The sequence below is a fragment of the Peromyscus maniculatus genome, chromosome 5, assembly GCF_049852395.1.
Source record: "Peromyscus maniculatus bairdii isolate BWxNUB_F1_BW_parent chromosome 5, HU_Pman_BW_mat_3.1, whole genome shotgun sequence".
NCBI lineage: Eukaryota > Metazoa > Chordata > Mammalia > Rodentia > Cricetidae > Peromyscus > Peromyscus maniculatus.
Window position 1 is genome coordinate 23,395,503 of NC_134856.1, and position 15,964 is coordinate 23,411,466.

Below are 15,964 nucleotides of genomic sequence, written 5' to 3' on the forward strand. Positions count from 1 at the left end.
CGGCGGCGTAGAATTCCGTCCTTCCTGAGAGAATACGGCACTGGAGCAGGAGCCCCGGAGTGAGTGGAACAGTTCCGAGAGCGTGGACACAGGATGAGTTTCTCTCACAGGGGAGCTTCCTATCGTTAAAGGAGGCTAATGCACACAAGGGGAAAGGTAATTATTCAAAAGTGCCAGTCATAAAAATGGCAGGTCACCATAAAAAAAAAAGTACCTCTGCTTCTTTCTTTATAAAGAAAAGTTCCGTAAGATTTAATTATAAAAGAAATAAAAAACGAGGTAGAGGAAAGCAGAGGGGATGTTTTTCCAAAGGTTTGGCCCGGAGAAGATCTAGTTACATGAGCTCTATGGGTTATTCAAAACTGGATAGATTCAGCCTCTCACAACAGCAACAATCTTCACGCTTCAGGGAACCACAGATAAAGGTAAAGATAACGAGAAGCTGCGAAATGTAATCCCATATCATAAAAAAAATTGGCTAATTTCCTCAACTGATAAGCACCTGATACACACTAATAAGAAAGTATCCAACAACTCAGCTGAAAACCATGAGATCGCAGAAGCAGGTCCGGGACAGAGACGCCCTGTTTCATACTGAACTTGAGAACACATATAGCATTACTTATAATTTAAAAAGTGTGATGCCATGGCTGGGAAGGTAAGCATGGTGGTGGGCTGTGGCTTAGCATGCGCAAGGCCAGCGGTCAATGCTCAGTGCCACAGGAACAAAACAAGACATGATTCATTGAGTCAATAAAAAGCTGCAACATTCCTTTGGTAAGGGTACGGAAAGCTGATTTTCTTGTGTGTGTGTGTGTGTGTGTGTGTGTGTGTGTGTGTGTGTCTGTCCGTCTGTAAATACATGTGTGCACATATGCATGTGCTTGTCCTGAGCGGTGCATGGGGAGGTCCTACTTTGTGGGAGTCAGTTCTCTCCTTCTAGTCTGTGGATTCTGGGGTTTAAACTCAGGTTACCAGGCTTGGAGTCAAGCACCTTTGCCCCCAGAGCCAAATTGCTGTCCCCAACAAACTGCTTTTTAAATATTGTTGGTTGAAGTATAAATTGGTTCAAAAATATTATTTTTGAAGACAACATTGCAGTCATCATATTTTAAATACATATATTATTGTCTTGGCAATTACACATTCAGAATTTACCTTAGAAATACACTAAAAAAATATGCTAAGTATCACATACATATGTCTTGTTTGAAAGAGAAAACATGTCCATTAATGGGAACTGGATAAATGACTATGACATATGAAGGTTGTGCAATGCTAGGCACTCATGAGAAGTGAGAAGGCTTTTGGTTTTGTGTTGGGATGAATTAATCTCTATGATAATTAGTCTCCAGGATGAAGATAGAGAAAGGTGCAGAGTGAATGATGCTCTCATGCTGTTTTAAAGAGTGTGTTTATATATACAAGCATATGCATCTAGGCATGTGTAAAATATCCCTGGAAGATACTCTATGGAGTAGAAGTAGGCAGCTAGAACTCACATGGAAGGTGATTGTTTTCTCTGCATCCTGCTGTACAACAGTCACATTTTATACAATGTATATATGTCAAAAATGTGCTGTTTTAAAAAACAGTTTTATGTTAAAAACAAAAATCTCATCTGCCCCGTACATTCCAAGGAGGAGATTCTGGTAATTTTCAAGTCATGTGGTCTTGAATCTAGGCTCCTGTCCCTCTCTGCTTCTCCCTTCATTCTGTGTCTGTTTAATAATGTTAATAAACATCTGTTTAACGATGAGCACTGGGACAGCGTACGGGATAAATCATCATCTTAGATGACAATATCAGTAAAACATCAGAATACAAACGTGGGAAATTTTTGAAAAACTGCACTGACATTAACAGTGTTTGTTGGGTGGAGTCAGCGGACATTTTCGATCTCATCCTGTTATTTGTGAGTTACACAATTTATACCATAATATGTGTTGTTTGCATTAAGTTTACAGAGTGATGCTTGTCTTAATGAGCTACTCACCTGGTTCCTGTCCCTGGCATTTGCATATCGAAACCTCTGGATATAATAAAAGACCAGCCATGCGAGGGAAATGATCATCAGGACAATGAAGGAGATGGAGACAAACACAACCGATGTGCGGCTCACATATTTTTGCAAGTTCCGGGTTCCGATGGTGATGTACATGGTCACGGTGATATTCCTTTCCAGCAGGCTTACTATCTCCTTCCCTTTGGGCTCAGGAATCATTATAGCCACGATGTCTTCCACACCTGTGGCGAGAGGGGCGAGGAAGCGGCAGTGAGGGCTGGGCAAGGGGACGCAACCAGGGCGAAGTGTCTGGGAGGGCAGTGTCCGCCTGACGGCCCTACTTCCTGTTACAAAGTAGCGCGCCATTTTGTAAAGCGCCATCATTTTCATTGGCAGTTCCCCAAACTATAGTGATCTGGTCTCCAGAATTAAAGGTAACTTGTGTTTCTAGATTTGTGCCCTCCCCCGATCACCACTAACTCAGAATGTGTTAAGGGCCGCCAGCAAACACGCGATGTAGACTCTCCCCCTTCCTCTGAACCTCTAAGAAGGGGCCCCAAATACCTCTTAACCCCCTGCCATGAGGCTGTCTGTTTGTTCATGTTGACACCTCTTCTAATAAAGTTCTTTTACTTCAAAGCCCAATCGAACTCATTGTTCCCCTGGAACCTCAAATCCAAAACCTTTCACTTCCAGAATCTTATTCAAAGCTGAGGTCCCTAACAGCTAGACTCTGAGTCTCATCTTGTCTTCCTTCAGCTCCCCAGAGATGCTGCAGTTACACACACGCACACACACACACACACACACACACACACACACACACACACACACACCACAAAGTTGAAATCATGATTCAGACACCAGCAAGGTCATGTCCAGGCTACTTTCCCACTCTCTAAGGTGCTGCCCCTGAATTTGGTCGAAGTGAACCCTTCCATAGATTCCCCCCGAAAAGAACAGAAGGAGTTTCCACTCCACAGAAAGAAGTCAAATGCACCCCTTCCTGCCACCCCTTCCCGGCACCAACCTCAGCGCTCTCTCCCTTCCCCTCGCGCACTCTGTAGACAATCGCAGATCTCAGTACCATTTTTAAAGCAGTTTTCTCCAACACAGAGCACCCAAACAACCAAAGCCAGGGCTTCTTCAAGAGCGCCGATAGGATTGGCTAACTGATGCAGCGGTCTCAGAGCTATTTTCTGCATATTCTATCCAACTCAATGGAAGCAGTTATGTGTCCTCGCATCAAGCGAAGGGCCGATGAAGACACACAGTCCCGGGACAGTGTGGCCTTCTCTGTATTTCCACCACAGAGCCCTTGTGTTCCCACCGCCGCCGGAAGGAAGAGGCTCTTTTCTTGGACCTCAGCCCTATGGGTCCTATTCCCTATGTCATGATACTGTGTGAGGGGCTCAGTGAGGACTAGGAACTGATGCACAGGGTTTCTTCTTAAGCATAGGACACCAAATTCAGAGGCGCCAACCCAACCTGTCACTGGGGCTGACACATGGAACAGAATTCCACAGTTCATGTTGCATTACAATCTACAAACCGAGTGATACACACAGTCCCACTTCCAGGTGGAAATATTCTGTTCCCCCGAGGTGATTAAACAAAATGGAACCCGCTTACTATTTAGGGAGTTGTAGATTCAGGGGAAAAATGAAAGCCTGCTGCAGATGCTCACAGACTGTGGTCCTGCAGCCAGCGGTATAGGATGGCTCAGCTAGGTTGAACCAGATTATAGGTGTGTGTGTGTGTGTGTGTGTGTGTGTGTGTGTGTGTGTGTGTTGGTGGTGGTGGTATTGCAAGCCTCTGACTTTACTCTCTATCCAGGGCTTCAGTCCCATCCACATCCTTGACAGTGTTTCATTCAGGCTGATTAAATACATTCAAAGTCAACTGCCTTAGGGTCATTTATTTGTTACTATAACATATTTTTACATCATTAAAAAACAATCCAGGTGCACACAAAGCAGACTAGCCATGGGTTATATACTTTCAACATCCCCACAACCGTTGCATTGATGTTGTCAGACCATCAAGCCATTCGCTGGGCATTCACACTTCCTTGTTGTCTTTAAGAATCACCGAAGCTGAGGGTTGAATGCACCCAACACCCTGTATCCCTTCTCTTCTCCTGCTGTGTGTATTCTGGCTAAAGGCGTCCTGTGGGCCAGGGTTTTGTGAGGGATTAAGGCCACTCCCAGGTTTTGACTCTACGGAAATACGATCTGCTTTGTACTCTGGAGTAATCTGGCCTGGGGGGTGGGGTTCATCCCAGAGCTGCAGTTATTTTAGAGATATATGAGTCCTTGAGAGAGGGTCATGATTTTCTGTTTATTTCCTTGTTTATATTCTCTGGGCTTATTGAAAGCTCTAGATTAGGTTTTTGTAAGGACAGGATGTGAGGGTAAGTTAAGAGGCTTTCTATGCTCAGACAGGCACAAATTTATATTTTAATAGCCAAATGAAGATATTTCTTAATTGCTTCCAGTTTTGATACTCTGTTTAAAAGGTTTCCTCTCGAGACCATAGAAATACTCATTTAAAAACAGCTTTCCTAAACCATATAGTTTTACCTTCCATATTTAAATCTCTAGCAACCAAATACGTGTTGCTGACAGAAGAGTGGTTACCGAGTTCTCTTCGTGGGTGAGCAGAAAGGACGGAGACCAGAGTGTGATTTAGTTTCCCCCTAAATCCTCGGCTTTGTTTTGTACCTTGTGTTTTCTGTGAGGTTGACCTACTTTTTTTCTGAATCTGCCCCAGGCTTTTAGTCTTAAAGCCTTTAACATGTTTCCTACCCAGTGGTGGCTTGAATGCCGCGCCCCCCCACCCCCCACCCCCAGCCTTCAGTTTTCCTATTGGGAATTCACCCTTGAGAGGCCATGCAGTACAATCATTAAGAGTTGCTCTCTGGAACCAGACAGCATGTTTTAATCCAGAGCAGCACTTTAAAAATAGGCACCGAAAGTTTTGGATCACCGCTACGCTCTAAATTATTCATTATCTGCTCTCAGGGATCTGAGAAAACATTTTCTCTTTCTGCAGGGTAAGGTATAATTAACTATTTTAAACTGTTTGTTTTAAACACAAGTGCCTGGTGACTGCCTGTTGTCTCCACCACTGTGGGGACTTCAGGACACACGACATGCTCTGGGAAGGAGAAAACATGCAGGGCAATGGGGGGCAGGTCTGTTGGTCTGGAGACACATCTCACTCCTGCTTCTCTTTGGACTTCAGCTGCGTACAGCAAATTGCGCTGGGGACATGGATGTGTCACAGTGGGGACAGTCCTAAAACTGGGTGCCTAGGAGGTGGAGAGACGGCTCAGTGGTTAAGAGCATTTGCTGCTTCCTCAGAGGACCTGGGTTCAATTCTCAGCACCCACGTAAGGACCTTACAATTGCTTGTAACTCCAGTTCTAAGGGATCTGATGTGTTTTTTGGCCTTGGTGGGCTCCTGAATGCACATAAACTCACGCAAGCATACACGCATGCACGCACGCACGCAGGCACATTAAATTAAATTGGGTATTGGTGTAAAGTTAACTGCACTGGATGAATTATTCTGATCAGTGAACAAAATCAAGGCCAAGAGGCTGTTCCAGGACCTAATTTGTTTGAAGGGGACATGCGCATTTATGTGAATAGTCACACTCTTCCCTGACCTTTCATCCCAGATGTACACCTGCACAGAAGTGTAACTGTGGGTGTGCAAGAGACAGGTCAGGGGAGAAACAGGAGCTGGTGGGGTGTGTCAGGGCTTGCTGAGAGACCACAGGAACAGCTCAGGGTTCAATGCTGCTCGATTGGTGCACTCTTTATGACACACTAGGAACTCCTAGGCTTATGGAAGTGGCATGCACAGATAGCTTAGTTGGTGTAGGTAAAACCCACATAGACCAAGCTATTTGGGTAATTTCGGGTTTATCGTGACATGAAGGCACTTTCCTGCCAAATGCCTACTTTGGTAAAATGGCCCCAGTCCACCATCTATTTTCCTCCCAAACGCACTTCATGCTGTGGAGTGGTGAGGGACTGCTGTTGTGTACTCACTGTGCATTTGGAAAACCTCTTCAGTTACAGACAATACTGTATGACCAGCACAGACACCCTCAAGGCCAGAAGCAGAAGCACCTTGTATTATAACGCTTTCTCTATCCATGACAGCACTCAGCAGCCATTCTCTTATTTGATAAGTGTGTGTACATTAGGAATCCAAAGCTTACAAAGCCCAAGGATGTTTAATGACGAGAAAGCCTCTACTTGCACACTCAAGCCAGGCTGCTTGATCATTGTGTTAGTGAAATCTCTAGAATACCAGCAGAGTGTAAAGCACTGTATGGAGCCTGTTACCTATTCCTCCCTACACACCTTGAGTGTGTGAACATCTCTGCACCCTCCTTGCTCCCCTAATCTGTGCTTTAGTCTGTCTTATTGTTAACTCTCTAGGACTTAGGAAATTGTAAGAAAAATATTCACTATTCATTTGAAATATTTTCTACTTATACATTTAAAATAGTTCATAAAAACGTAGTCAGTTTCTGATTACTGTTAATTCTCAAGCAGGATTTGTACGGAATGATTTTAAAACAGTAAAGTACCATGCAAATCGAAAGTTATTACTATTTTCTGTACCAACAAACATTTGCAATATACACAGATGCAAAACTTCTAAATCAAGCTCTCCCAAATAGAAGACAGCAGTACATTAAGGCAATTTCCGTGCCCAAGTGGAATTTATTCAGAATATGAGAATGATCTAATGTCAGAAAATACTGTGGTGATTTTAGGACATTAACAAGTATAAGGAATAAAGCATATGACTATCTTGTAGAACTTGTTATATGCCTGTATTTGGTCTGCTTTTCTTTACGGTATTCCTAATTTAGCCAGGCACAGGCTGGCAGTAAAAAAAGTTAATCCCCAGACTCTCTTGCAGCTAGGTGTTGCCACATGCTCACTATTTTGAGATGTGTGTGGAAATGATGCTTTCCACTGCAGAGTCTTACTCTGCTGTGGAAAAGAATAATGCCAGTTGTGACCATGTATACAGAAGTCAACATAGTTCTACAATTAAAATTAGAAGACTAATTAGTAAAACACAAGACTCAAGTCAACATGCAAAATGAAGAGTCTCCCACCTACCTCAATCTATGAGAAACTAAGGGGAAAATGGTACATGTGTTGCATGGTGGACAACATGAAACTATTTAGAATAAACTTCATAAACATTGGAGCTAGATAAAGAGAACCAGGCAAAGACATAAAAAATTCCAAAGGAACAGATATCATTTTAAACCCAAGGGTTGCTAAATTGTATGTAGTTTGTATCAAGCACATGGTGATTTTTAGTTAGCTATTGGTAGTTATGACTTTGTTGCTTTCATAGTATGGCCAAGGGGCAGAGTCTCTTGAAATTGATCATCCTTTTAGGGGAGAAGGTTCTATTTGTATTTAAAAAATCACTACCTATTCCTTGATGGTTACAAAGACCTCAGTGATTAAACTAAGTAATTGCAGTCAAATCTATATCTTTCTTTAATTTTCTCTAATCAGTTTCATGACATAGTATGATAATAATCAATAGTCTAATAAAACTACTGATCATAGGCTGGGATATCCCTTAGTAGTTAAAGGGCTTGCCACTCAAACAGCAAGCTGAAGGACCATAGTTTGGAGCTCCAGAATCCAGTAAGAGCTGGTGGGCATAGTGGCCACCATTAAGGACTTCCAGAGTCTAGAAGATAGATACCAGATCTCTGGAGCAGACTGGCAGCCTAGACTAGTTGCTATCTGGGGACATCTGAGCTTGATTGAGAGACCCTGCTTCAAGATATAATGTGGAGATGATCAAGGAAGACTTTTGATGTCCTTCTGGAGTCTCCACATGGAAGTACATGTAAGTGTGCATGCACAGATGCACACACACACACAAAAATGAACAAGCAAAACCCCCAAACCCAAACTAAACTGCTGTTTGGTTTGTTTTTTCAGCCCTTCCGGTTGCCCTTCGGTGTATGGGTCCCCATGGTTTACCTGTTCCCAGCATTGCTGAAGCTGAGCACTCTCATGGCACAGTCTGCCGGCCCTTTCTACCCCGAAGCCGCTTGCTGCATGCCTTTGTAATTTCACCATGTCTGCCTCCGAGCCCTCGTCCAGTACTCTGGTGTAACATGAATATATTCAGTCTGAGGCCTTCCATGTTTCCCTTTAATTCTTGAATGTTTGACTTCATGTTTTCTTCAAATATATCTTTCACTGTGTTTTCCTCTTCTGTAATTTCTATTATCCTGTTGGTGGATCTTACTCTCCCTTTCTACATGTGTCTTATTCTTTCTTATTGCTCACTGGTGTTGTTTTACATATTTATATTGCATTATGAAGACAGGGAACTGAATGGCATAATTAACTCAAATACAGAAATTACTTGGACACCACAAGATTTTACATGTACAGATTTTAAAAAATATGTCCACAATTATATGACAGTTATCACATGCATAGGGTGATAAAACCATGACACAATAAAGACACTGAAATATTCAATCACCATCAAGAATTCCCTTCCCTAAGTCCTAAGAAACACACACACACACACACACACACACACACACATACACACACACACATATAATAACTTTATAATTTCAGCATTTCTGGAATATCATGTAGATGGAACCACACATAAGTAAACCCTTTCAGAATAGTTTTTTTTCACTTAGCACAATGTCTTTACTATTCACTCAAACATCCATCACTAATTTATGCCCTTTCATTCTTGAGTAGAATTTCAGAGCATGAACTGTGATACGCCACAGCTCATTCAACCATTGCCAATTGATAGACATGTGTTTGCTGTCAGTTTGGGGCTCTTGTGAGTAAAGCTGTTATCAACAGTCATGTAGATGTTTTATGGGAACGTAAATTTTCATTTCTCCTGGGGTACATGGAGGCTGAGTGCTCACGCTTTTATACAATTGTTTTGCGGATTTATTTACAAAATAAAATTTTGCGGATTGGCGCTCACACTTTGCATCCCAACAGCAGCATCTTAATTTTCTGCTTTGTCATCAAGCTGCCTTGACTACAATACTGTCGGGAAAAACCCACTTAAGGAGAAATGGTTTGCTCAGGACCACAGCATTGGAGTTTCAATCCATGGTCTCCCGGCTCCTGTTGCTTTTGTGCCTGTCATATATGTCATTCCTGACAGAAGCATGTGACAGAGGACAGCCACTTAAAAGAGACCAAGAAGCAAAGCGAGATCAGGGGTTAGTGTCCCAGTTCCCCTCAAAAGATTGTCTCTGGTGAGCAAAGCTTTCTCCATGAGTTCTCAGCTCAAAAGTTCTCACCACTTCCCCAATACTGCCACATGTGGGGGACCAAGCCTTGGGGGACACTTGGGACCCAAACCATAATTGTTTCTAAAGCTGAGATTTCAGCTCACCAATTTGTCTTCAACTGTATCCATTTCACATTTTAGCGTATTTATTGTGTTTTTCTTTAAATTATTGTCTTTTTCATACTAAATATTTCTCACTAGTTCCACTCCACAGCTTCTGGCTCTTTCTGTGCAGCACTGGCCACCACTTGCTGCTTGTGGCCCCTTTTTGAAACCGTTCCTCCTCAAGTGGTAAAACCACAGCCTGTCCTGTCATTAATACGCTAGCAGCTGTCTCCTGAACTGGCCTCTGAGTTCATGCTGACCCATCTACTGTGTCTGGGGAAAATCCCAGTCAGAAGCCTTGGCTTAGTGGTCGCAAGAGATTAAGATGAGAGAAAGATTTGGCTGGCTCCATCCGTGCGCAATGGACAGCCAATGCCTCTTCCTTCACTTGGCTCTGTGAATGCTGGTGGTTGTGTTCTGTCATATGGCCCTTGTTAGCTTTACCTGAAATATTGCTGGAGCCCAGGCTTCCCACACCCTGGCCACATTTTTTTTTTTTTTTTTTTTTTTTTTTGGTTTTTCGAGACAGGGTTTCTCTGTATAGCTTTGCGCCTTTCCTGGAACTCACTTGGTAGCCCAGGCTGGCCTTGAACTCACAGAGATCCGCCTGCCTCTGCCTCCCGAGTGCTGGGATTAAAGGCGTGCGCCACCACCGCCCGGCACAGCCTGGCCACATTTTTAATGGCAGACCATATAACTATAAATGGTTATAATGCCTGATACCATCCAAGCCGGCCCGATTTTACACGCTTGTTCCTGATTCTTCCTCTGTCTCTTGGAAAGTCTGGCCAGCAATGCCCCAGCCTCTTCCTGGAAAGGTCCCTTCACCTCTTTCCTGAAGCCTCTTCCTGGAACGGTCCCAATTCCTGTTTACTCCTCCCATCACCCCTCCGACTCTCAGTCTAACCATCACCCCTCGGACCAGAACTCCAGTATGAACTGAGTTACCTATTTCCCATCAGCCTCTGCATGGCTGCTCTCCTTGCCCAGACTCTGTCACCTGTCACACGTAGAAACCCTTTGCAAAGCACTCTTCCCTCCTTCGCTCTTCAGTTTATCCACAGAACTCCCCCACCAATTCTACCTTTTCTAGGCCTCCATGTCACCACGTGAAGGAAGCAGAGAGAAAGGCCTCAGAAGTCATCTGCTTCCATTGAAATGCACGATCGCCATGCTCAAGTGAGCTCTGTGTATTGTTCTGTTCTACTGGACATTTTGCCCTTCTTCCAAATGATGACCTCATATCATATGTCTCCCTGACAACCCCCCACACCCCTTCCCACCCGCATTCTCAATTACTGACCTTAACCACAAGAGTTCTTGAAGAACAGTACCTAGCTGCAGGAAATGCTCTGTCCCATTACGAAATGAGGTAATTCATGGAGAACCACCTGGCACAGGGCCCGCCATAGGAAAACCACTAAGTACATGCTACTTTCATTGATCGCATTATCATGACCTTGCCAGTGCCAAACACACCAATCAGCCGCCTTCCACCGCTCTCCCCTTGTCGCAACACAATAAACGTTCCTCGTGCTAAGGCGGCCAAACCCTACCAGTGTGATGAACCCCACCTGTCACCCACCTACCCAACGTACAGAGTGTGCACACAGGACGCTTGAGCTGTGGAGAAAGTGTAACTTTATTCTTGCAGCTCACTTGCTCAAGTACCCCAGTGGTCTTAAATAAGGACTCCTGTGGGGCTAAGCTGGGGGACACATTAGCACTGCAAGGGACAAAAGATACAAAACGTCCTTAAAGAAGAGCCGGAAGTGAGGCGAGAAACAGCTGACACCAAGACTGAGTCACGGGCGAGCCGAATCTGAGTCAGCCTAGTCTGGGCTTTTCCTCTATTGCTCCCATTTACCATGACACCTCAGTGACAAATGCGGAACCGTGCAGCTCTTGGCATGCCACACTGTTGTTGGCACTGAAGCTTGGGGTATTTTCAGGCCAATTCCACCTGTTGTCTAACTTAGTTTACTTCAATCAATTTATGCAGAATTCACAATAGAACTCACCTCTAGTGTCTTCATATATTTGGAAAAGAAAGTGTACATCCAGTTACGTTGTGAACACCTGTCTGGTCCATACACTCAAAGCCACCCTAAACTGGAAGAGTGACCATTCCACACAGCTCCCGTGTACTAGTAGACTTCCTACCTCAGCGAGATTATTTCTGCAATACAGAACCAGATGCTTCACATGCAATCCATGTATTTTCACACATTTGGGGGATAGAATTGTTGGGAACATAATCTTAATTTTGACAGTAAATATACTTTATGGTATGAATAGTTAAATTCAAAGTAGGAGTAATTGAGGATCAAAGGATTATTTAGGAGCCCAACTGGTTAATTTTTAATGCAAACCAGCTGATAGGATTTCTCCAGAAGATATTTAGGTTCAAAACAGGAATGTTTTGGGGTTGCTAGATAAACACCAGGCAATTTGGGTCACCCCAATTCTCTGTCATAAACTTGAAACAATCAAATGTGGCAAGTCATTGAAGTTCATTTTAATCCTCACAGTGGTATTTATCATCACAGCCAATAACAATCAGCTTTCATGAGGTCAAACAACCTGTAAGGGGCATGCTCTCCTTGGAACAGCTGTCGTAACTTAACTAGTGAACCATACGACATTTTTCAAAACATTCATGTATGTTCCTATTGTCAAGTCTGTAGAAATTTCTGTGAAATACAAGGGAAAGTGTTAAGTACAAAACGAAGCATTACTAGCTCCATCTGGAGCATCTTTCTTGGGACATGATCAGTAAACCAAACTCACAAATAACTTATTTCTAGTTTTTGTAATGATTATGATACATAGGGTTGAGGTTGAAATGAAATAAATTATGGAGTACTAATTGGTTTTATAATGATGGAGTTTCAATTAGAGTCATTTTTACTACAGAAAATAAGTCTAAGAACCTTCTTCTCATCTGTAAAACATTTTACATTTGAATTTTGGTTTGGACAAAGCTCAATATCTGTAGTATCACTTAGCATCAGATTAACGAAGTCATAAGACAGGAGATGATGGTGAACTAAAACTCTCCAGCACATTTTTCAATTTCTAAAAATCTTAAATAAAATAAAATAGAACCATTTGCTATAACATCTAGCTGAGTGACTCTGCAAGATTTATTAAACCTTCAGTAACCTTAAAGCTAACAGTTCATGGTAGCTCATGACAGTCAAAGCACTCAGTCCAGAATGTTGACTGGAGATAAAGTGGACAAATCCAGATAGCAAAACTTAAGTCTATATGCTCAATAGATAAGAACTATTATTACATCATTTGCATTATTTATAAAATAAATGTTTAAGACATTACAGGTAGTGTAAACCTTGCATTTAGATCTAGAGACAGGGAAAGAAGTGTGTTATATATATTAACTGTCACCAGTGTATAAAAAGCATGGTTTATCGACAACTTGGAACTCCTGACTCCTGTAAGGACTCTCCACTAGGCAAGTCACTCTGTGGAAAGAATTTCCTAAAAGTTCCTGTGTTGATGCCTGTTCTATGGTCTATGATGTTATCAGCGAATGGCAGCATCTTTAAGAGATGGAGTGTAGTTGGAGGACTTCTATCCCACCAGGACACACCCATAGGGGTGGTATTGGACTCCAGGCCTTCTTCTTTCTCTGTTCCCTCTCTGCCATGAGGTTGGCAGCTCCCCAACAATGTATTCCCAGCATGTTATGTTGCCCTAATATAAACCCCAAAGCAATGAGTCTATCTGGCTATGGGCAGACACCTCCAAAACTGTGAGCCAGGAAAACTGTGTTTGTATAAGCTGATCATCTCAAATATTATATTGTAGTCATGAAAAGCGAACACAAGCCATTTCTGGAACATCAGAGGGTTGGCCTGGCTGATGAAAGGATGTTCTAAGGCAGATAAATGGAAAATTCATCTTCAAGGTCAAAGATGAACATGACAGGGCTAGTAATTCACAGCCAAGTTCATGTTATTCTCTTGAGGTAGTGAAAAAGAAGCATACATACATTTAGTCAGACTCAGTTACATGATCGAAGAACACATGGACTTACATGCTGCATTATTTATAAGTACTAGAAAAAAAATCATCTCCTCCCCCTTTAACTAATTAGACTGCCGTTAACAAATAGGAACCTTAGAACTGCAACCAACCTAAGGCACTCAGCATCCTGACTCCAACGAGGCTCTGGATGGGACCTATTGTAACTACAGGGCTGCATAAGCCAGGAAAGTGAACGAACGGCCCCCTACACCATTTGTCTATTTGTCAGCGGTCTGGAAATCCCCATTTACTCTCATTATAAAATGTCTCACTACCTGATTCATCTGTTTCCTTTTAGTGTTTAATAAGTTGCCCTTGAGACAAAGAAATGAGAATTCCCTTATTCAAAATCCACGTTGGGAAAAGTTCTTCTTCAAAAGTCAACTTCATTACTTTGATTTCCAGAAGGTGGGAATCCCCAGTGTTCCCTGTGGTAAGATGACATGCCTCTGAGCTCAGCAATGTTAAGGTCAGATGAAAGATAGCTATTGGAATAAGGAGGCACAGTGAAGCCTTGGTGGACAGAGGACAAGTTTCCCTAGTCCCAAAGCGTCACAAGCTTCGACCTGATGGGTAAATAGTGCAGACTGGGTGTGGCGAACCTTGCTAGGCAAAGGTTTTCTGATGTACACGATTGGTTCCCACCTCTCCTTGGTCTTTAGTCTCTCCAAAAGTAGTTCTCAGGGAAGAGGGAACCAATGAATTCTCTCAGGTCCTCAGGTCTAACATGGGAGACAGTTGGCCAACAAGCCTGTATTGAGAAGCAGATCTAGAATTGGAGACATACCTGCTTTCCATGTTCATAAGTCAAAGTATCTAGCAGATCTGGTCCATTACCCTACTATAAACCCATGCATGCTTTTCAGTACATACTGTTCTGATTTTCAACTGCCTTTGCCTGGATTTTATTGACCAAATAGCTTTTCTTGACGATTAAGGGTTGGGCACTGAATTATTGCCACCTGGGTGTAGCCCCAGTGACTGAGGAAATTATGTACAAATACCACAGCCTCCCTCCCAGGGCTGGAACAGCTCTGTACACATTTTCTACACCATTTTGTCAACTTTCCAAGTGGCATTTAGCCTCATTTCTCATAGGAGCCTGCTGGATAACATGCCGTTTATGGGCACCCTTCTCTCCATGGCACAGGTTTCCATACCCAAACAGGAGTTTCCTGGAACTACCTTTCAAACAAACACTTGGGATCTGAATCCTCATTTTGTTCTGTTTCTGGGCAGCTGAGACTTGAAGCTCCTGACTAGATGTTCTAGTGGGCACACTGCAGTGGTTGTCTCTAGCTACCTGCTGCTGGCATCCGCAACGCAGCCATGAGGCCAGGGAATGGATCTTTCCATCTTAGGCTCCACTAATTTGATCTTCATTTAAAGCCATTACGATTACGAGGCTCAGCTATCAGAAAACTTTTAAAGTATGTTTGAAACAACTGGAGTATTTGAAATCACTTCTCATTTGCCCTGATTTTCATGAAATCTAAATACAAATCAAGTGTTTCTGGAGAAAGGTAGCAGCCAAGCCTCAGTGTAATGTGCTAAAATGTGAAATACAAATGAAATTTGAAGACCAAGTATTTGAAAAACTCCAATGATATTTAGATATTTGAAAGAGTTTTTTTCTGAGTAGATATTAAAATGACCTCCAGATATTGTAGACTGCATAAACCATGTTCAATTCAGTGTTTCCCATTCCCCCATTCTTCTATGACAAAACCAGTCATAGAAGTCTAATACGAACATGCAGCTTGTATCATATTGCCTTTGGAAAGCATTGATCAGTCATACACTAAAGGAAGTGTATTTGCTAGCCCAGCGGGGACAGTCACTGCTGTGTAAAAGGGTCATGACAAGAAAATACCCTCATCTCCCCGTCTTCTTAAGGGGTTGGCATTTTGAAGTGACTGCCACAGGCTTGGCAGCAATATTGGAGCCCAGTGAAAGGCAAAGGCTATATCATCTTCTCAGGCACGCGGCTACACCCTTGTATGGGTAAATTACTGATATTCGTGTAAGTTACAGAAAGTGATTGAAGAAACAATGTCACCCTATAAAAAGCAAAGCCTACGAGCTTGCTTCTGTCTGAAAGTGGGGGGAACACTCTGCCCCTGACAGCTTTTTGGAGTGAGAATGGATGACAGAATTGGGAATTAGGTGCTGGTAGTAGGTTTCATTGTCTATGATATCAACTATTTATTTGTTGTACAGAGGAAGAAAACAGGGCCACTAGCCCGGTGGCCGGCTCACGGTGTAGGATGGCTTTGCTCTCTCTCAACAAAAGAGGAGAAGAAATGACAGTTCTGGGCGACTTTTTATGCTGCTATCGGCAAAGTCCCCAGCTTTCTGTAGACTCGAAGCTCATGTTTTTACACTCACCACCCAGGCACCCACCACCAATTCTCCTCCATACTTCCTACATATTTGCTTCCACATTTCTGGATA

The 15,964-nt window shown here is 42.9% G+C and overlaps 1 protein-coding gene across 2 annotated transcripts in view; it reads right to left on the reverse strand.

Annotated features, from left to right (window-relative positions):
- Positions 1 to 15,964, reverse strand: part of Rnf150 (ring finger protein 150) — a 225,628-nt gene that overhangs the window by 89,985 nt on the left and 119,679 nt on the right. The window contains exon 2 of one of the 2 annotated variants that reach the window (XM_042277476.2): positions 2,123 to 2,247. In XM_042277476.2, the coding sequence (XP_042133410.1) occupies positions 2,123 to 2,247 (125 nt within the window). Of the gene's footprint in view, positions 1 to 1,996; positions 2,248 to 15,964 lie in introns of both variants that reach the window. The other variant, XM_006995732.4, reaches the window with a different exon arrangement.